Below are 16542 nucleotides of genomic sequence, written 5' to 3'. Positions count from 1 at the left end.
CAAGCATTGCAATGCATTCAAATAATTCAAATCATTGGCATCAAGTATTGCACTAATTCAAATCATTCGTTAATTGCATAAATTATAATACATTCAGATAATTGAAATCATTCACATCAAGTATTACAATGCAATCAAGTCATTCACATCAAGCATTGCAATGCATTCAAATAATTCAAATCATTGGCATCAAGTATTGCACTAATTCAAATCATTCGTTAATTGCATAAATTATAATACATTCAGATAATTGAAATCATTCACATCAAGTATTACAATGCATTCGAATCATTCGTATCAAGTATTACAATACATTCAAATAAAATTTATGATCATTCACACCAAGTATTGCAATACAACTCACATCAAGTATTACAATGCATTTAAATAGAGGTTTGTAGTATAAGATTTTGCTCACTAGCTTGAGAATTCTTCCTCGTCACTAGTTTGACTTTCTTCTTCTTCTTCTTCTTCTTCTTCATTGTTTGCCCATCCACTTGGTACATCATTTGGATCACATTCCTCTATGAATGTTTCATCGGCCAATGAAGATATGACATGCATATCATGCGCAACATCGTGACCATAAGAGAAGTCATAGACATTATCTGATTGATAGTAATCACTATCTTCAGCTAACTCATCTTCCTGTAACTGATCATACTCGGGGTATAGTTTGGATTTCACCTTGCAAACTGCCCACCATTCATTTCTATCTGACTTTTTTATACTCGGATATGAAGTATAATAAACTTGTTGAGCTTGCGAGGCTAATATGAATGGTTCATATGTTCCAAACCTGGATTTATGATTCACCTCCACAATGCCTGAAGCTTTGTCGAGTCTTGTTGCAGTTGGATCAAACCAATGACACTTGAATATCGTAACCCTGTTATTCATGCCTAAGTAAGTCAACTCCATTATTTCCTCTATAACACCGTAGTAATCATGTTCATTTTCACCGTAGTTGCTACCCTTGACACACACGCCACTATTTATCGTTGATTTGTTTATACCGTAGTCTTTTGTATGGAATCAATAACCATTTACGATATACCCGTTGTAGCATTGCACAACTTTGGTCGGACCATTTTCTAAATCACATATTCCTTGATCTTTAACATCACCATTGCGAACCTACACACAAACATAAACAATGATTGTGATCACGATCAATTAAGTAACTTAGTGTTGTTTATAAGTACAAAATTTATGTTAGCTTCTTTACCAACTGTTTCAACCACTCCACAAACTTAGTTTCACGTTCTTTTTGTACTTCTGCATCAGTGAGATGTGAAACTTCGTTTTGCAACTCCAGATCAAATCGTCTGCAAACCACAAATACTTATATTACCGAGCCATGTATCCACATATAGAACATAAAAGGATTTATAATTGAGTTGCATATACATATACTTACTCGATGTATGGGTCGATCGCTGAGCAATTAAAAAGAATATAGATGTGTGCTGCATCTTGCTCTCGATCTGTCAATAGCCTTGATCGACAACTACCAAATGCATGCCCAAGTGGTTGAAATATCGACAGCTTGTCAGCTACAGTTACTTGTTCTCCATCATCGTTACGGGGCGGGCATGTGTAACGTGTTGGAATATGAGGTTCGAAGTACATATATGAGAAATTTGAAATCTCTTCTAAAGTGTACGCCTCACAAATAGAGCCTTCTACTCTTGCTTTATTACGAACCTTTTTTTTTAGGTCGAACATGCATCTGACAAGAATATACATTTCAAATTTTAAATATCTATCACTAAAGAGACAAATATAAAAAAACATATACCTTTCAAATGGGTACATCCATCGATATTCCACAGGGCCACCAACCCTTAGTTCATATGGCAGATGTATGATCAAATGTTCCATAACATCGAAAAATGCTGGCGGAAATATCTTTTCTAACAAACAAACAATGGTGATGACAGAGTCCTCGAGATTCTTTACATCTGATACAACGACCTCCCGTGCGCACAATGTTCTGAAAAATTCGCTCAACTCAGACAATACCCCCTATATAGGTTTGTCTAACATATCATGGAATGCTAGGGGTATCAATCGTTGCATAAAGATATGACAATCATGGCTCTTCAACCCATATAACTGTCCATCGTCAATCTTCACAGCCCGAGCAATGTTAGAGACATATCCATCTGGAAATCTCAGTTGTCTTAACCATTGACATACTCTTTGAGTTCCAATTCTGGTCTTTTACATATTAATTTTAAATCCATACGGGCCTTCAGATTATCCTTCGTTTTTCCTTTAATATTCATTACTGTATTGAACACATTATCAAACACATTTTTCTCTGCATGCATCACATCCAAATTATGTCGTATCAATAGGGTCGGCCAATACGGTAGTTCCCAAAAAATAGATTTTTTCGTCCAATTGTGATCCTTCCCAAATCCACGGAAGGGTGTAGGACTGCGGGCATCTGTTAATACATCTGGAAAGTATCACAATCTTCTTAGAATCTCTATGCCAGACAATCTTGAGGATGGACCTTCTGTTTCAGTTGTGCCTGCTTTAAATGCATTCTTTTGATGTCGGAACGGATGATCGCTGGGTAGAAATCGACGATGACAATCAAACCAGCAGGGCTTCCTTCCATGCCTCAATCTAAAAGCTTTGAAATCCTCTATGCAGTATGGACAAGCCAACCTCCCATGTGTGCTCCAACCAGATAACATACCATATGCAGAGAAGTCACTGATTGTCCATAGAACAACGGCCTTCATGTTGAAATTTTGTTTTTTGTGGGCATCATACGTGGTAACACCGTCATCCCACAATACTTTTAATTCATCAATCAATGGCCTTAGATATACATCAAGATTTTGGCCAGATGAGGTCGGACCAGGGATCAACAGAGACAAGAAAAGATTTGGACGTTTCATACACAAGCTTGGTGGAAGGTTGTATGGAGTTACAAATACTGGCCAGCATGAGTATGGAGTTGATCTACCCCCAAATGGATTAAATCCATCTGTACATAGACCGAGTCTAACATTTTGCACTTCCATTGCGAAGTTCTGATGAGTACGATCAAAGTGCTTCCAAGCTTCAGCGTCAACAGGATGCATGATCTTGTTTTCATCGTGTCGAACTTTATTTGCATGTCATCTCATGTGTTTAGCTGTCTTTGAAGACATATACAATCGCTGCAATCTAGGAGTGATAGGAAAGTAGCAGAGCGACTTGTATGAAACTTCCTTTGATCTCGTGCTACCATTGCCTCTTGTCTTTGGCTTGAACCGAGGATGCCCACATGACAGGCATGATATATCATTTTCCTGCTCCTTGAAATACAACATGCAGTGATTTGGACAAGCATCAATCTTTTTGTAACCCATACCTAGAGCGTTGACCATAACTTTCGCACGATAGAAATTTTGTGGCAATTTCTTATCTTTAGGCAACATACTCTTCACAATCATGCACAAACGGTCAAAACATGATTGACTCAAATTATACTCGGACTTCAAATTCATTAGTTGAAGAACTGCAGACAAGATAGTGTGACTCTCACAACCGTTCCAAAGTGGCTCATCAGCATCTTTAAGTAAATCATAAAATCTACTAGCTGCATCGTTTGGTGATTCTTCATCTACGGCAGTTCTTACATCACTAGAACTCATAGCAGAACCCAGTTCTGTTCCTGCAGCATCAAATATCAAATTCGTATATGGATTATCGTGCACCACATTCACCCGTGCATCAAAATCGTTTCTAAATTCTTCTCCATGAAACGTCCAGTTCTGATAATCACTCACAAAACCCTTCCTGTATAGGTGATGTCTAACGCCATGAGGTTCTACAAATCGATTATTCTTACAAATCTTGCAGGGACACCTAATCCGACCTGTGGGATCTACCGTACTGACACTTGCCGTTGCAAATTCAATAAAACTATCGACACCATCCATATATTCATGCGATAACTCATTGTCCACTATCCTACGGTACATCCATTCACGGTTTGCAGTCATTCTGTCGTATGATGTTACGAATAATATCCTAACCAGTTAAAAGAGAACCATTAGAATGCTATGATGAAGAAAATATCAAATTTATCATGCAATATATGATGTCATACAATCACAAGAATTATGATGCATGCATTGATAACTTAATATTTTCATGTGCAAACTATTCATGACACGATACATTCATTTGAAGCATGCTTTCAGTATACAATTTCACATGGAAGACATAATCAAATTGAAAGTAACTACATATAAGCATGGATACAATCACATCAAACATTGCAATACATCAAAATAATTCATATCAAACAAATGTCAAACATGTACCTGCAGCAAACACACTTCAATATCCCACTAACTACTACCATGCATAGCATGGACTCCGTACTCCAAAAATAAGAACACTTCTATTCTCATACATTAAAATCATGCTCAGCATGATCTCCGAACTCCAACAAAGCAGTCCTAGATATCAACAACTAAGTGAGTGTGTGAACAATAAAGTATTACATTCAATAAATTAAATAACATGTGATGCGCTTGCATCACTTACTCACCACGGGTATTTACCCGATTTGCATTGTTTTTGTCACTTACTTACCACGGGTGGCGAGGCACAAGTGAGTTCCGTTGAGAAATCTGCAAAAAATACTGTGTTAAAATGAATATTGAAGCTAATTAGGGAAACACAAACACTTATGCAATGCAAAAAACAACTAAACTGTTGATGATATATCTAATGATGAAATGCGATGAAATAAAGTGAAAAAGAAGCATTGATGATATATTTTTTTAAACTAGCGTCTTCCCCTAAAAAAAAGGGAGAAAAATTATAAGTGCACTCCGAACCTTGTTTTTGAAGCTTGAACATCAAATTGTAGTGAGAACTCGATGAAAAAACTAAAGGCTAATTTTTCAAATTGTTCCCATGTTTTCAGTATAATTCAAAATTGCACCAATGTTACAAAACTTTTCGCCCAAAGTAGGAAAAAAAAAAGAAATCTGATTCTTTCATGCTTGATGCACACATTCATGATCATCACCAAAGTGGAAAAAAAAAAAATTAACACAAGCATGTGGAATCTTAAGGAAGAAATGTGATTTTGATGATTCCAATAACAAACCAAGCAAAAGACCCACAACTTGAAGGTTTGAGGGACCAACGTGAGGGCGATGGAAGGATTGTGGATCTTGAAAACGTGCACACAAGGGACAGCGAACAGGCTGGCGATGTTGCGTGGATGAGCAAGACCTCAAGCCTGACTGAAGTGAGGAATGGAGGCTAGGTTGAGGTGAGCTCACCTCAGGGGAGGCTCAGACGTGAACCTGGCCCAGGCGAGGGCTCGACCCTGGCCTCAACGAGCACACCTTATGGCTCGAGCATGAGGTTGGCTCAAGCGAGGACTCACCTCAGGCTATGAGCCTGAGGCAAGCCCGGCTCAGGCGAAGCCTCACCTCAGGCCATGAGCTTGAGGCAAGGCAAGCTCAGACGAGGTTCGCCGCCGATAGCCCGGGCTCAACCTCATCGGCCATCGCCGGGGCGTACAGCGTGAAGAAGAAGAAGAAGAAGAAGAAGAAGAAGAAGAAGAAGAAGAAGAAGAAGAAGAAGAAGAAGAAGAAGATGCAAGTGATTACCTGTGCGTCGCCGGGCAGTGGCGGGAGGTTGACGGGGAGCGGCAGCTGGCGAGCGCCGGCTGGCGAGCGGTGGACGGGGAGCGACGGTTGGCGAGTGGCGGCGGCCAGACGGTGGCGAGAGCCGACGGGCGGCGGGAGGGAGAGGGCGGCGGGCGGGAGCAATACAGCGAAACAGGAAAAAGAGAAAGAGGGATGGGATTATGGATTTACGCGACATTTAGCGACGGCTTAGCGACGGAATGTTTCCGTCGCTAAGCCGTCGCTAAATCAAAATACAAAAAAAGCGACGGAATATATTCTGTCGCTACGCCGTCGCTAATTAGCGACGACAGAGTTTCCTCTCTAAATCCATCGCTAAAATGGTGTTCTTGTAATAAAAAGTAGCGACAAAAAATTGCAGTCGCTAATCCGTCGCTAAGTAGCGACAGATTAGCGATAAAAGTTGTTTCCTCGCTAATCCGTCGCTAATTTCCGTCGCTAATTAACAATTTTCTTGTAGTGACACCGTAACATTGCATAACAAACTTTTGAATCATTTGATTAAGATGGGTAAGGATCTTTTAAGGTAGATGTGCTCATCCTTGGATCCCATTTGTTTGACGAAAGAATAATGCTTTTACCATGGAGGTGGTATCCCATGTGGTAAGCGTGGTCTTGCCCGAAGCTCAAGGCTTATGCTACATGGGGCTTGAGAGATATAGTAAGGGTATGCCTACCCCTAGCTTGCCTTTTAAAAAAAAATAATGAATGCTTTTAAATTTTAAGTAATAAAATTGATAAACTTGCAACCATTGAATACATGGAAATGAGTGTGTGTCAGGTCAAAGTGTGCTCTGACGATAATCTGTAAACCGTCTATCGTTAGAGCACGCTCTGATGCCGCTCATCATGTGATGAACGACAACCCAAATACCTTCTGATGAACTGCTTTTCAGCCGTTCATTTTGCAAATCGTATATGCCGCTCAATGGCTCTGGAAAAAAACATGGGACCCATCTAAAAGACACAGATCCCATCCATGCCATGCCGTTCATCGCTTGGATGAACGACATCAGAGACCTGATACGCACTCCATGAAAATCTAACTTGTTTTTTTTAAAGGAAATAGCTGACAACTACTAAACCAATCATTTAGATCATATTGTGAGATTTGCCAAAAACAACAAAAAGTGCTAACCTTCTTGAATTTATTCTACTTCTGACTGTGTGTTTGGTTCATAAAACATGGTGGCAGTTTTCAACTATGCCTCACCACCGCATACCGTTCTGGAGGTATCTTCTGCAGACTACGACAGCTGCACGGTGGCCAGCACTCTTAACAGCGACACCAGAAGCGGCACCACTACCATCCCACTGAACTCGGTTGCGACTCACTATTTCATCTGCGGCACAACCAGCCATTGCAACAGTGGCATGAAGATGTCTGTTACAGTTTCATCAGCAAGCACTCCCACCACACCTACTACACCCTCTACTACTCCCTCCGACCCTTCGACGATGACGACGATGACGATACCGCTGCCGACCACCATGCCGTATTCGACTACACCTTCGATGATCTTGCCGCCTACAACGACAACAACGGGGAGTCCAACCACCTATTCTTATGGCGGCTCTGCTCCAGCTGGTCTGCTAGGCTCGAGCTCACTGATGGTCGTAGGAGCCATGGTTGCAGCCACTGTTGCAGTTCTTCAATGAGCTGCCGGGGGAGAGACAGTGCCTTGAGTGTTCCTTGATGTTTATATGCCCTATTCTGCCTCCCTTTACCTCCTCTTCTAGTGTTTTCTGTCTTTCTGAATCTTGATTCTCAGCTAGGCTTTGTGTGGTTGGTTGTCACTGTTGAACATTGTGTGTATCTGGTGTATAATTTAATATAAGAGAGAGTTGTTTGCATTATCATTCTCTTATAAAAAAAGTTACATATTTTAAGGTTTTTTTTATAACCAGGGAAAGCCACTTCACTCACCAAAATAATTGGTGTAAAACCCCATCTCTCCCTTGCCTAATAGTGAGTGCACCCAGCTTAAACCCATGGGTTTTGAACAAAGTTATCAAACTAGGAAGTAAAAACGAGAAACTATATGAGTAGCTGAAGTGAGAGGCAAAACATTTTAAAATTTACAGGAAGAGAAAAGTAAGGAATCAATTCTAAAGTGAAATGAGAATTTAAAAAGAAAGTATATGAGAATCCAATGAAAAAAAAAACAGAATAGAGTCTGAAGCCAATAAAAACTAAATCAAAATTGCTTATTTTTAAATTTATGAGTTTTTAATTAAATCATTATTTTTTTTTCAAAATCTAAGAATGATGATTATCAATTTAGAGAAAGCAGATGAGAAGAGAGTGAGAAACACAAAAAGCATGAAAAGAAGCATAAAAAAACATATAGGAAGCATGTAGGGAAACATAAAAGAAACATGTGAAAAGCATAGGAGAAGGTGAAAAAATCCGATTATATATCATCAAGTTTCAAAAGAGAGTAGTGCACTTGAAATGAGTTTTTGGAAAACAAGTTTTTCACCTATCTAAGAAGCTTCCAATAACTATGGTTTTGAACTCATGGCATCTTTTTAAGTGGGTGAGATCAGGTGCAATGTAATTGAACTTTTAGTGTGTTGCTGCACCTGATCACCCTCCATCTTTGGGAGACAGCCTGTCAGCTGTGGGACACAACCAAAGATGGTGTGTGATCAGGTGCAGTACCACACTTTAAGTGTGCAATCACATTACACCTGATCCTTCCTCCTTGTGGGTTGCATAATTTCAGATTACCAGTGATTTCGTGCCCCAAAATATTTTCTGAAAATCAAGCCTGCAACTTTGTGCTGCCAAACAAACACAAAATCAGATACTCTTTTGTATATTAACATAAATGAAGGAGACTTTCTGAATCAGGGGCATGAGTTTAAATTACTATATATCGACCCTTATTTCAACGTCAAACTGTTGTCTAGTTATTATTTTTCCTTTTCTATTCAAAATCGTTATGTTTTTTGGCTATTGGTTGTTTAGTCCAATCAATGGCTCATAAGATCCTGGAGTTTTAACTCCAAAAGGACCAAGTTTTTTTGAAGCTGGAAGTTAGATATTTGGGTAGGAGGGAGGAATAGAACAACCATTAATCCACCCTGATCAGACGGATACGACCCAACTACCTGATCCCATCTCTGTCAGTAATGAACCTATCACTGCACCAAAAAGCATCCAAGGAGACTATTTTTTGCCTCTTCTGATGAGCTTAGTGCTATACATGCACTTCTCTGACAAATGAAATGGAAAGTTGGCAGTTGGCTCCCATCAGTTAGATTGGCGTTTGGTGAAGACACTGGAGTACTTTTTTTTATGATTTTTCTTACGTGTGAAGATCTTTAGAGTAATAACCTCAACCCCACGAATGATTTTGTACTTGATCTGGGAGGTTAATATACTCAGGCGAGCCGTCCAATAAGAACGATTGAAATGTGGCTATCATGAACTCATTGACATATTACTCTAAAAAATCATATGAAACTTTGAAGAAAAAAATTTAATTTTTTCTCAAATTTTTGGGTTTGATTTTGGGTCAGATGGCCAGTGATAAACCTGCATCTGAACTTAAGCAAACCCGTTTGGATCCAACATTATTAACCCACACAATCTGAAACAAACCTAATCAAATTAAGCCGGTCACTTTATGTTAGAAGTCCTCACTCAAAGAACACAAGTCGTATACTTTCCTTATGAACTTCACGTGGGATTGGGAAGATCCCTACCAAATCTGACGTAATTGGGTCATCTTACAGTCGATTTGATTAAGCAAACTATATATGCTCCATGTGGATTTCCAGTGAATTCTGATGCCTTTTTTCTGCCTAGATATGGGTTGGACAATAAGTGTATCTGGATGTGGATGTACTGCTAATGGGTTGGATCTGGATCCAGTATCCAACCGAGCCAAATTTGGAATTTCCACGTGTAGAAAAAAAAATACCGACTTGGATTTCATTTGGGTCAACCTGAACCAGTCAACCAAGTAGGTCACCTTGATTCAGTTCCACATCCAGCTGCAATTAAGGGCCGAGATTAGCATCTTATGTCCGGTTAACAGACCTAATAGTAATAGATCAGGGAAATGGATCCAATCAGGGGGGCACACATTTTGGATCAGTTGCCATGTCTGATTTTGGTGAACATAGCTTGGACATGGATCCAGATCCGTCGTGTCTGACCCGTTTTACAGCTCTGACTACTCTTGTCCCATTCTAGAACCCATGTAATCAAATCCAATGTCACGAACCTGGGCGAGGGAAAATCTCACGATAAATTAAAATATTTTGTTTTCAACTCAAGAAAATATTGACAAATATAAATATTAAAAATGTAAAACTATATAAAATAATGTGAAAAAATACATACAAAATATAAAAATGGTTTCATCGGTAAATATCCAGCTGTTACTCTGGCATTTAAAAAGGTCATATTTTTAAAGTATTGTGATATCCTGAAGATTATATCGGCTCAAAATATCCACGAGATTTGTGAGAAATACAATTGACATACACACGAAACTCCGATCGTCAATCCTCACCAACCCCAAGAGCCAAAATAGTCGTTGACGGGGAGATGGAATTTTTTGGAGTCCGGATCGGCTGCAATCACATGGCGCACCTGATTGTCCTCCATCAGGCCTTGGGCTCTGCAACTGACAGCCTGTCCCCCAAGATGGAGGATGATCAGGTGCTTAATTTGCAAGTCATATTGCACCTGATCTTTTCACGAACTTTTGTCATCTCTCTCACTTTCCCAAGCGTGTGGGCAAACGGACAATTTTTTGGGTCAGACTTTGCAAATTAAAAAAACAGTATAAAGCACCAACAGGCGGGTGGCCATAGAAGGACTTCACCCTCTTCTGCTAGAGAGAGTTCACGCCAGGCAAACCAAACCAAAAGGCGGCAAAGCTCAAATTCTTCCATCAGGTGGCCTCTCCATTTTGCTTCCGGTTTTCCTTCTGTTCATTTGCTTTTGGGGTGTGTGTGTGGGGGTGTGGAAGATTTTAGTCTGTTTTCTTTAGTTTTACATTTTTTTAAGCTACCATCTTAAGTGTTGATTGTGTTTCAATGGATTTTCTTTTCCTCCTTTTATGAAGGGAATGATTTCTCCTCTGGGGAAAGGGAATGGTTTCAATGTGGGGGATGAGAACTATATGTTTCAAATTTGTGAACTTCTTGCTTCTTTCTCTCGTGTTGTTAGGCAAAGACAGTCGATGTATTTTCTCTTTTCTCCTATTCCTTCCCTGGAATAGATCCTGAAAGAAACCTATTATTTTTCATTTGGGCGTTTCCTCCAGAGATGCTTTAGTGCAAGTTCTACAAATATTAAAAAGAAATAAACTAATGAAACAGAAAATAAGATCAGAACGTGGTTATTATTAAAATTTTCTCTTTGTTTTTTTTTTTTTTTTAAGAAGCAAAGAAAAACTCTGACTTTGGCCATATAGACAAAATCAATTCAATCTCTCAATGAAGAACCAAGAAAAAGCAAATGAAATGATATGAGAGAAAAAAGGTGGAGCTTTTCTTTTAAAATATAACAACGTTTGACCACTGATGCAGTCTCTCTCATTCCTAAAACAAAAGGACAAAGAAAGCGAAAACTACCATAGTTTTACCATCTTCACAGAGGAATCTTGGATTCATTTCCTACCTTTAGTTTTGGCATCTTCACAGAGGAATCGTGGATTCATTTCCCACCTTTAATAGCAAAAAGAAAAAGAAGGGTACTTGCAAATCCCAGAAAGAGTTGAGTTGAATTAGAAAGGAGGCATGTTTTTTCTTAGAATCTCTTACCTTTATGCTTCTCACATAAAGAGTCGGGTTCAAGAAGAAAGATTGATTTTTTATTTTTTCTTAGTATCCCTAGCTTTCTGCTTATAGTTCCCTTTTTCATTCAAGTTTATCTTTGGTGAAGTTTCTTATTTTTCGGAGTCCTAATTGATGCTACCGACCATTTCACTCTTGACAAATTGGTTGTGAAGTTGATGCTAAGATCAAATTGTTTCAGGTATGCTTGCCCAAATTGCCATAGTTGGGTTGGTGGGTGTTGTAGCATGGTTGTACCAGGCTATCAAACCGCCTCCCCCTAAAATATGCGGCTCTCGGAATGGTCCTCCTGTTACAGCAACTAGAGTTAAGCTCAGAGATGGAAGATATCTTGCATACAAAGAAGCTGGTGTCCCTAAAGAGAAAGCAAAACATAAGGTTATTTTTGTTCATGGTTTCGATCAAGGCCGCCATGATGCTTTGCCTGTAACGATGGTAGGATCTTTTTCCTTTCCTTTTTCCTCGTTGGGATCCTTCTGATTTTCTCTATATGTCTACTTTGCTTTTTTCCTTTGCTTCTGGTTTCTTTGACAGCAAAATTGAATAACAAACTGATGGTGAGTTTTCAGGATATCTTGGAAGAGTTAGATGCATATTTTGTGTCTATTGACAGGCCAGGGTATGGCCAGAGTGATCCAAACCCGAAACAATCAGTAAAGAGCAAAGCACTCGATCTTGAAGATCTTGCAGATCACTTGGGGCTTGGTCCAAAATTTTATGTTGTTGGCTTTTCTATGGGAGGCCAGCATGTTTGGAGTTGCCTCAAGTACATACCCCATAGGTAATGAACTGGACACTCCTAGATTAAGCTGGAATCAATCTTATTCTTAAGGAGTTTAGTACTGTACGTTAGTGCTTATTGTAACATTCTCGTGTTTCATTTGATTGTTTTTGTCATTAGTGCTGAACTTGGGTTGCTACCGTTAACAATCAGGCCTATTTTATTCCCTCTATAAGAACAAGAATCAGTCTAGTGCATCTGCAAATAACTTTACAGTTTATATACCTGCTTTTGGAAGAGTAGTTTGTAATTTGATCACATTAGCAGTTTAAAATGCAATATGACATGTTTTAAGGATGCTCTGAGAATTGTTGACTTACTGTAAAATTCATGTTACCATATTTCCTCTGCTGCTTTGTTTTTCCCTTTTATCCAGTAGCAATGAATGGTTAATGTCTGAAATCTGAAAATAACAGGTTAGCAGGAGCATCACTTATAGCTCCTGTTGTCAACTACTGGTGGCCTGGTTTCCCTGCAAACCTACGTAAAGAGGCATACTACCAGCAGTTTGTCCAAGATCAGTGGATGCTTCGAGTTGCTCATTATTTGCCTTGGTTAACACACTGGTGGATGACTCAGAAATGGTTTCCTGGTTCTAGTGTTGAAGCGGATGATCCTAAACTTTACAATGCCCATGATCTATCACTTGCGTCCAGGTTCCAAAATTTGCCTCATGAGGTAAGTTTTGCATATTCTGTTTGTTTTTGCTTAGAAATCAACCCTAAAACTCTGAAGTGAAAAAGTAATGAATTATTGTGCTTACCCAACCCTTTTTTCTGCCTTTATTATGTGGTGTTTTAGTTCTAAATTTTAGAAATTGACAACTTAACTTGTAGACGCAATTAAAGTAAATATCAAGCATGCTAGACATGATACATCTAAGGATAGTCATCTTACCCATGTGAGAGTGTCTCATAGAATTGTGGAACTATAATATGTGTTCCTATGGTTAATATAAGCGTAAACTCGTAGTTTAAATGTTGGGGCTAATCTATGCTTCTTTTAGACTACTTATTACCCCTACTTGTGGCAACTAATATGTTACTTCAAAATTTATCAAGGACAAAAGACTTTGGCTCTTTTATACAAATTATTCACAGCCATAATCAATGGTTATTTGAAGAAGTTAAAATTACATCCATGCTCTTGAAAATGCACATAACAAAAACTGAAACGGATATTGTATCACAAGAACATACTTGTTTCTGGTCTTACAAATTGTAATGAAAGGAGTTCTTCGTAAATTGTAGCCAAGAAAAAAAACTGGTGTTGCATCTTAAAAGGACTACTAGTTTAGTAGTTTTGTTGCTTTAGCATTTTAAAAAGAATGTGTTTTCAAGAGCGCAGAAAGAAGCAGAATATTATGGGTAGTCTTGCAAAGTGAGTTGCTACCCTCCCCACATCTGATTACTATAAGGTCACTTAGTTGGAATTACCTATTTCGGAAATTGCTGCCATTGATCTTTATGGTTAGCAAAATGGTAGAGCAAAGTAAAACTTCAGGATGTACTTCTATCTTTTATCTTTTTTTTAAGAGTACATCTGCATAGCGATGAGATATCTCCTCAGCAGTACAACGTTGAACAATAGGAGCAGTGGTCCTATTTGGTACAGTTCCTTCTGATGATTTGACTAAACAGTGGATGGTGACATTGCTGTTTTATCCAGTCTCCCTCCACTTTGTACCATGCAACAGAAACCGCAGTTTGCACATCCCAAGCAAGGATGTACTTCTATCTTGAATGCTTATTTTGTGCAATACAAGAATTGTTCAAATGGAAGCCACAAGCCTAGCTCATATAATGCATATGAAAGAATTGTTAAAAGGGAAGCCAAAATTAAAGCCTTCCTTGCCAAAAGTAGTCTGCTCCATCATATAGGGCATAATTTCTATATAAGAGTTCATTCTGCCATTATTTATTGCAACTCTGTAAAAGGTGGCATGGCCATCTATTGCAATGGAAAACTAATTTTACCTAAAGTTGTATGTACCGTAACTATGGCCTAACTCGATACAATACACTTTTATCATGATACGAGTGTATATCATATCAATATCGGCCTTAAATCATATTGTATTGTACGATAAAATGTGTATAGTGCAATACGTGTCTGGCGCACTTTAAAAGGGTCGTAACTCAACCCTTTAAAATTTGAGTTTTAAAGACCTCCCTAAGGCCGATTCTCTCATTTGTATAGAGGCCTTTAGAAGAGAACCCACACACCCTAAGAGGCGTGAGAGCGATTTGAATGCCGATTCGTGTGCAAGGGAGAGGGCTTTTGCAGATTTCTCACATAAGAGTGCATTCTCATCATTTTTTGTTTATGTAATATAAATGTTTGAGTCTTATGACATGTTCTTAATTGCAAGATATTTAATATTTTGCATGGTCTTGTGAGATATACATGCAATATTATTTATATTAGTTGATGTTTGATGATGTCTTATGCAGCTAATAAAGACATAAATGCTTCATATGTGATTTTATGGTTGTATTTTATGTAATTCATCATTGTCTCATGTGTATGATTTTTAAAAAATTTCTGATTTTTTTATTTTTTTGAATTTTTAAATTTTTTTATGATATGCTACGGTACTTTTCTAACTTTGGGCCCAACCGATACAGGTAACAATACGCTACTTACAACCTTCGTTTTACCCACTACCTGCTAGTTATTATTTCATATCTTTCAATATTTTTTTGCCCAAAGCCATCGAATATCCAACTTCAATCAAACTATTGAGTCAATCCCTTTCTAACAACTCGCATCTTATTTTATCTTTTCCTATCATAGCTGTAGCATCTTTAGCCTTGCAACGGCAGACTCTCCCTCTCTCTCTCTCCATTTTACATCTCTGAATGTTATTTTGGAATTGTTGCAACTAGAGCATTTTCTTGTTAGCGCTCCTTTCTTTTTCTTCTTTTTTCGTGAATGTCATGATAAATGTGTTGCTGCTTTCTGTCCATTTCCACTTTAATGATCTGCTTTAGTGTGTATGCTTTTAATACACGTTTGCCTTTTGAAAACATTCATTTATTTTTCCTCCTTTTTGTTTCTTCACTTTCCAGAAAGAGGTAAGGCAGCAAGGTGAGTTTGAATGTCTCCATCGTGATATAATGATTGGATTTGGAAGGTGGGAGTTCGATCCTATGGACCTTGACAACCCATTTACAAACAATGAAGGCTGTGTCCACCTTTGGCATGGGGATGAAGACAGGTTTGTGCCCGTCCTGCTGCAGAGCTACATTGCTAAACGACTTCCTTGGATACACTACCACGAGATTAGAAGAGCAGGCCACATGTTCCTGTGTGCTGATAATTTCAGTAACGCAATTTTAAGGGCACTTTTACTAGGAGAGAAGCCTACCACCTTACCAGTTGATTGAGTGATATGGTGATGTTTTTCATCATTGTTTCATCACCTTTTTTTATCACCGTGCAGTGCTCCCAATATATTTGTGGGGATTCTTCGTCACAGGCATAGCCACTATATTACTGCCTTTGATCAGCAACGCCTTTTTTGGACAAGTCTTAATGTCTGATGTGCTAAAATCTGCATTTTTAATTCCTTGGTTATATTTTTCGGAATATAAATGAAAATTTTATGTATGTTTTCTCTTATTTTTATTTTTGGGACTACATTTTGAGCCACAGGAAACAGACCAAACTACCTTCGCTTCCCACTCTGGGAAACAGAAGGGTGTGTGTTATGCCCGGCCACTTCTTTAATCATTTGCATGGTTATCACATGAATCTATATATGGTCCTTGTAGGGTTTGAGCAGTTCAGTTGGTCTTTGTGGAGTGTTGAACCGGCAGATAGAAGTACATGTTTTCAATGACCATCATATCTTTCACAAAAAAAAAGTTTCATAAGAAAAACATTACCATCATATCTACTGTCTCTAAACACAATGCTGGTACAAACTGGTCTCTTGATAGTTTGGAACTTGGAAGCTTCAGAATGGCTGCTAATGGCAACCCATGAAAGTTCCATAAGCTTCAAATCCAATTCCTATGATCAAAAACATAAATTATTTTGTATTACCATGGAGAAACTGTTGAGAAATAGAGTGGGTATGGCAACTAAGGTTGAATAAGGTAGGCTCTAAGGCATGTATTTAATGTGCTATTTTTAAATTGATAGTTGTCTCACTTAAGATAATGTCTTTGGTACAATAAGTTTGTGCAACCTCGTATTCATAATATAATAGAGTTTTTGCTTACTTGTGAGACAGAGCAACTTAATACAAACCAC

The 16542-nt window shown here is 38.5% G+C and overlaps 1 protein-coding gene across 1 annotated transcript; it reads left to right on the top strand.

The window, feature by feature from the left end:
* Positions 1 to 10520: 10520 nt before the first annotated feature.
* On the top strand, positions 10521 to 15895 carry LOC149847102 (uncharacterized). The gene is made up of 5 exons (XM_089998296.1): positions 10521 to 10598; positions 11683 to 11936; positions 12071 to 12282; positions 12699 to 12960; positions 15354 to 15895. The coding sequence occupies exons 2-5, from the start codon at positions 11685 to 11687 to the stop codon at positions 15669 to 15671; spliced, it is 1044 nt and encodes a 347-aa protein (XP_089854422.1). The 5' UTR covers positions 10521 to 10598; positions 11683 to 11684; the 3' UTR covers positions 15672 to 15895.
* The last annotated feature ends 647 nt before the right edge of the window (positions 15896 to 16542 follow it).

This window comes from Nuphar pumila, chromosome 2, assembly GCF_984573655.1.
Source record: "Nuphar pumila chromosome 2, dmNupPumi1.hap1.1, whole genome shotgun sequence".
Classification (NCBI taxonomy): Eukaryota; Viridiplantae; Streptophyta; class Magnoliopsida; order Nymphaeales; family Nymphaeaceae; genus Nuphar; species Nuphar pumila.
This window is presented reverse-complemented; position numbering and strand designations above follow the sequence as displayed.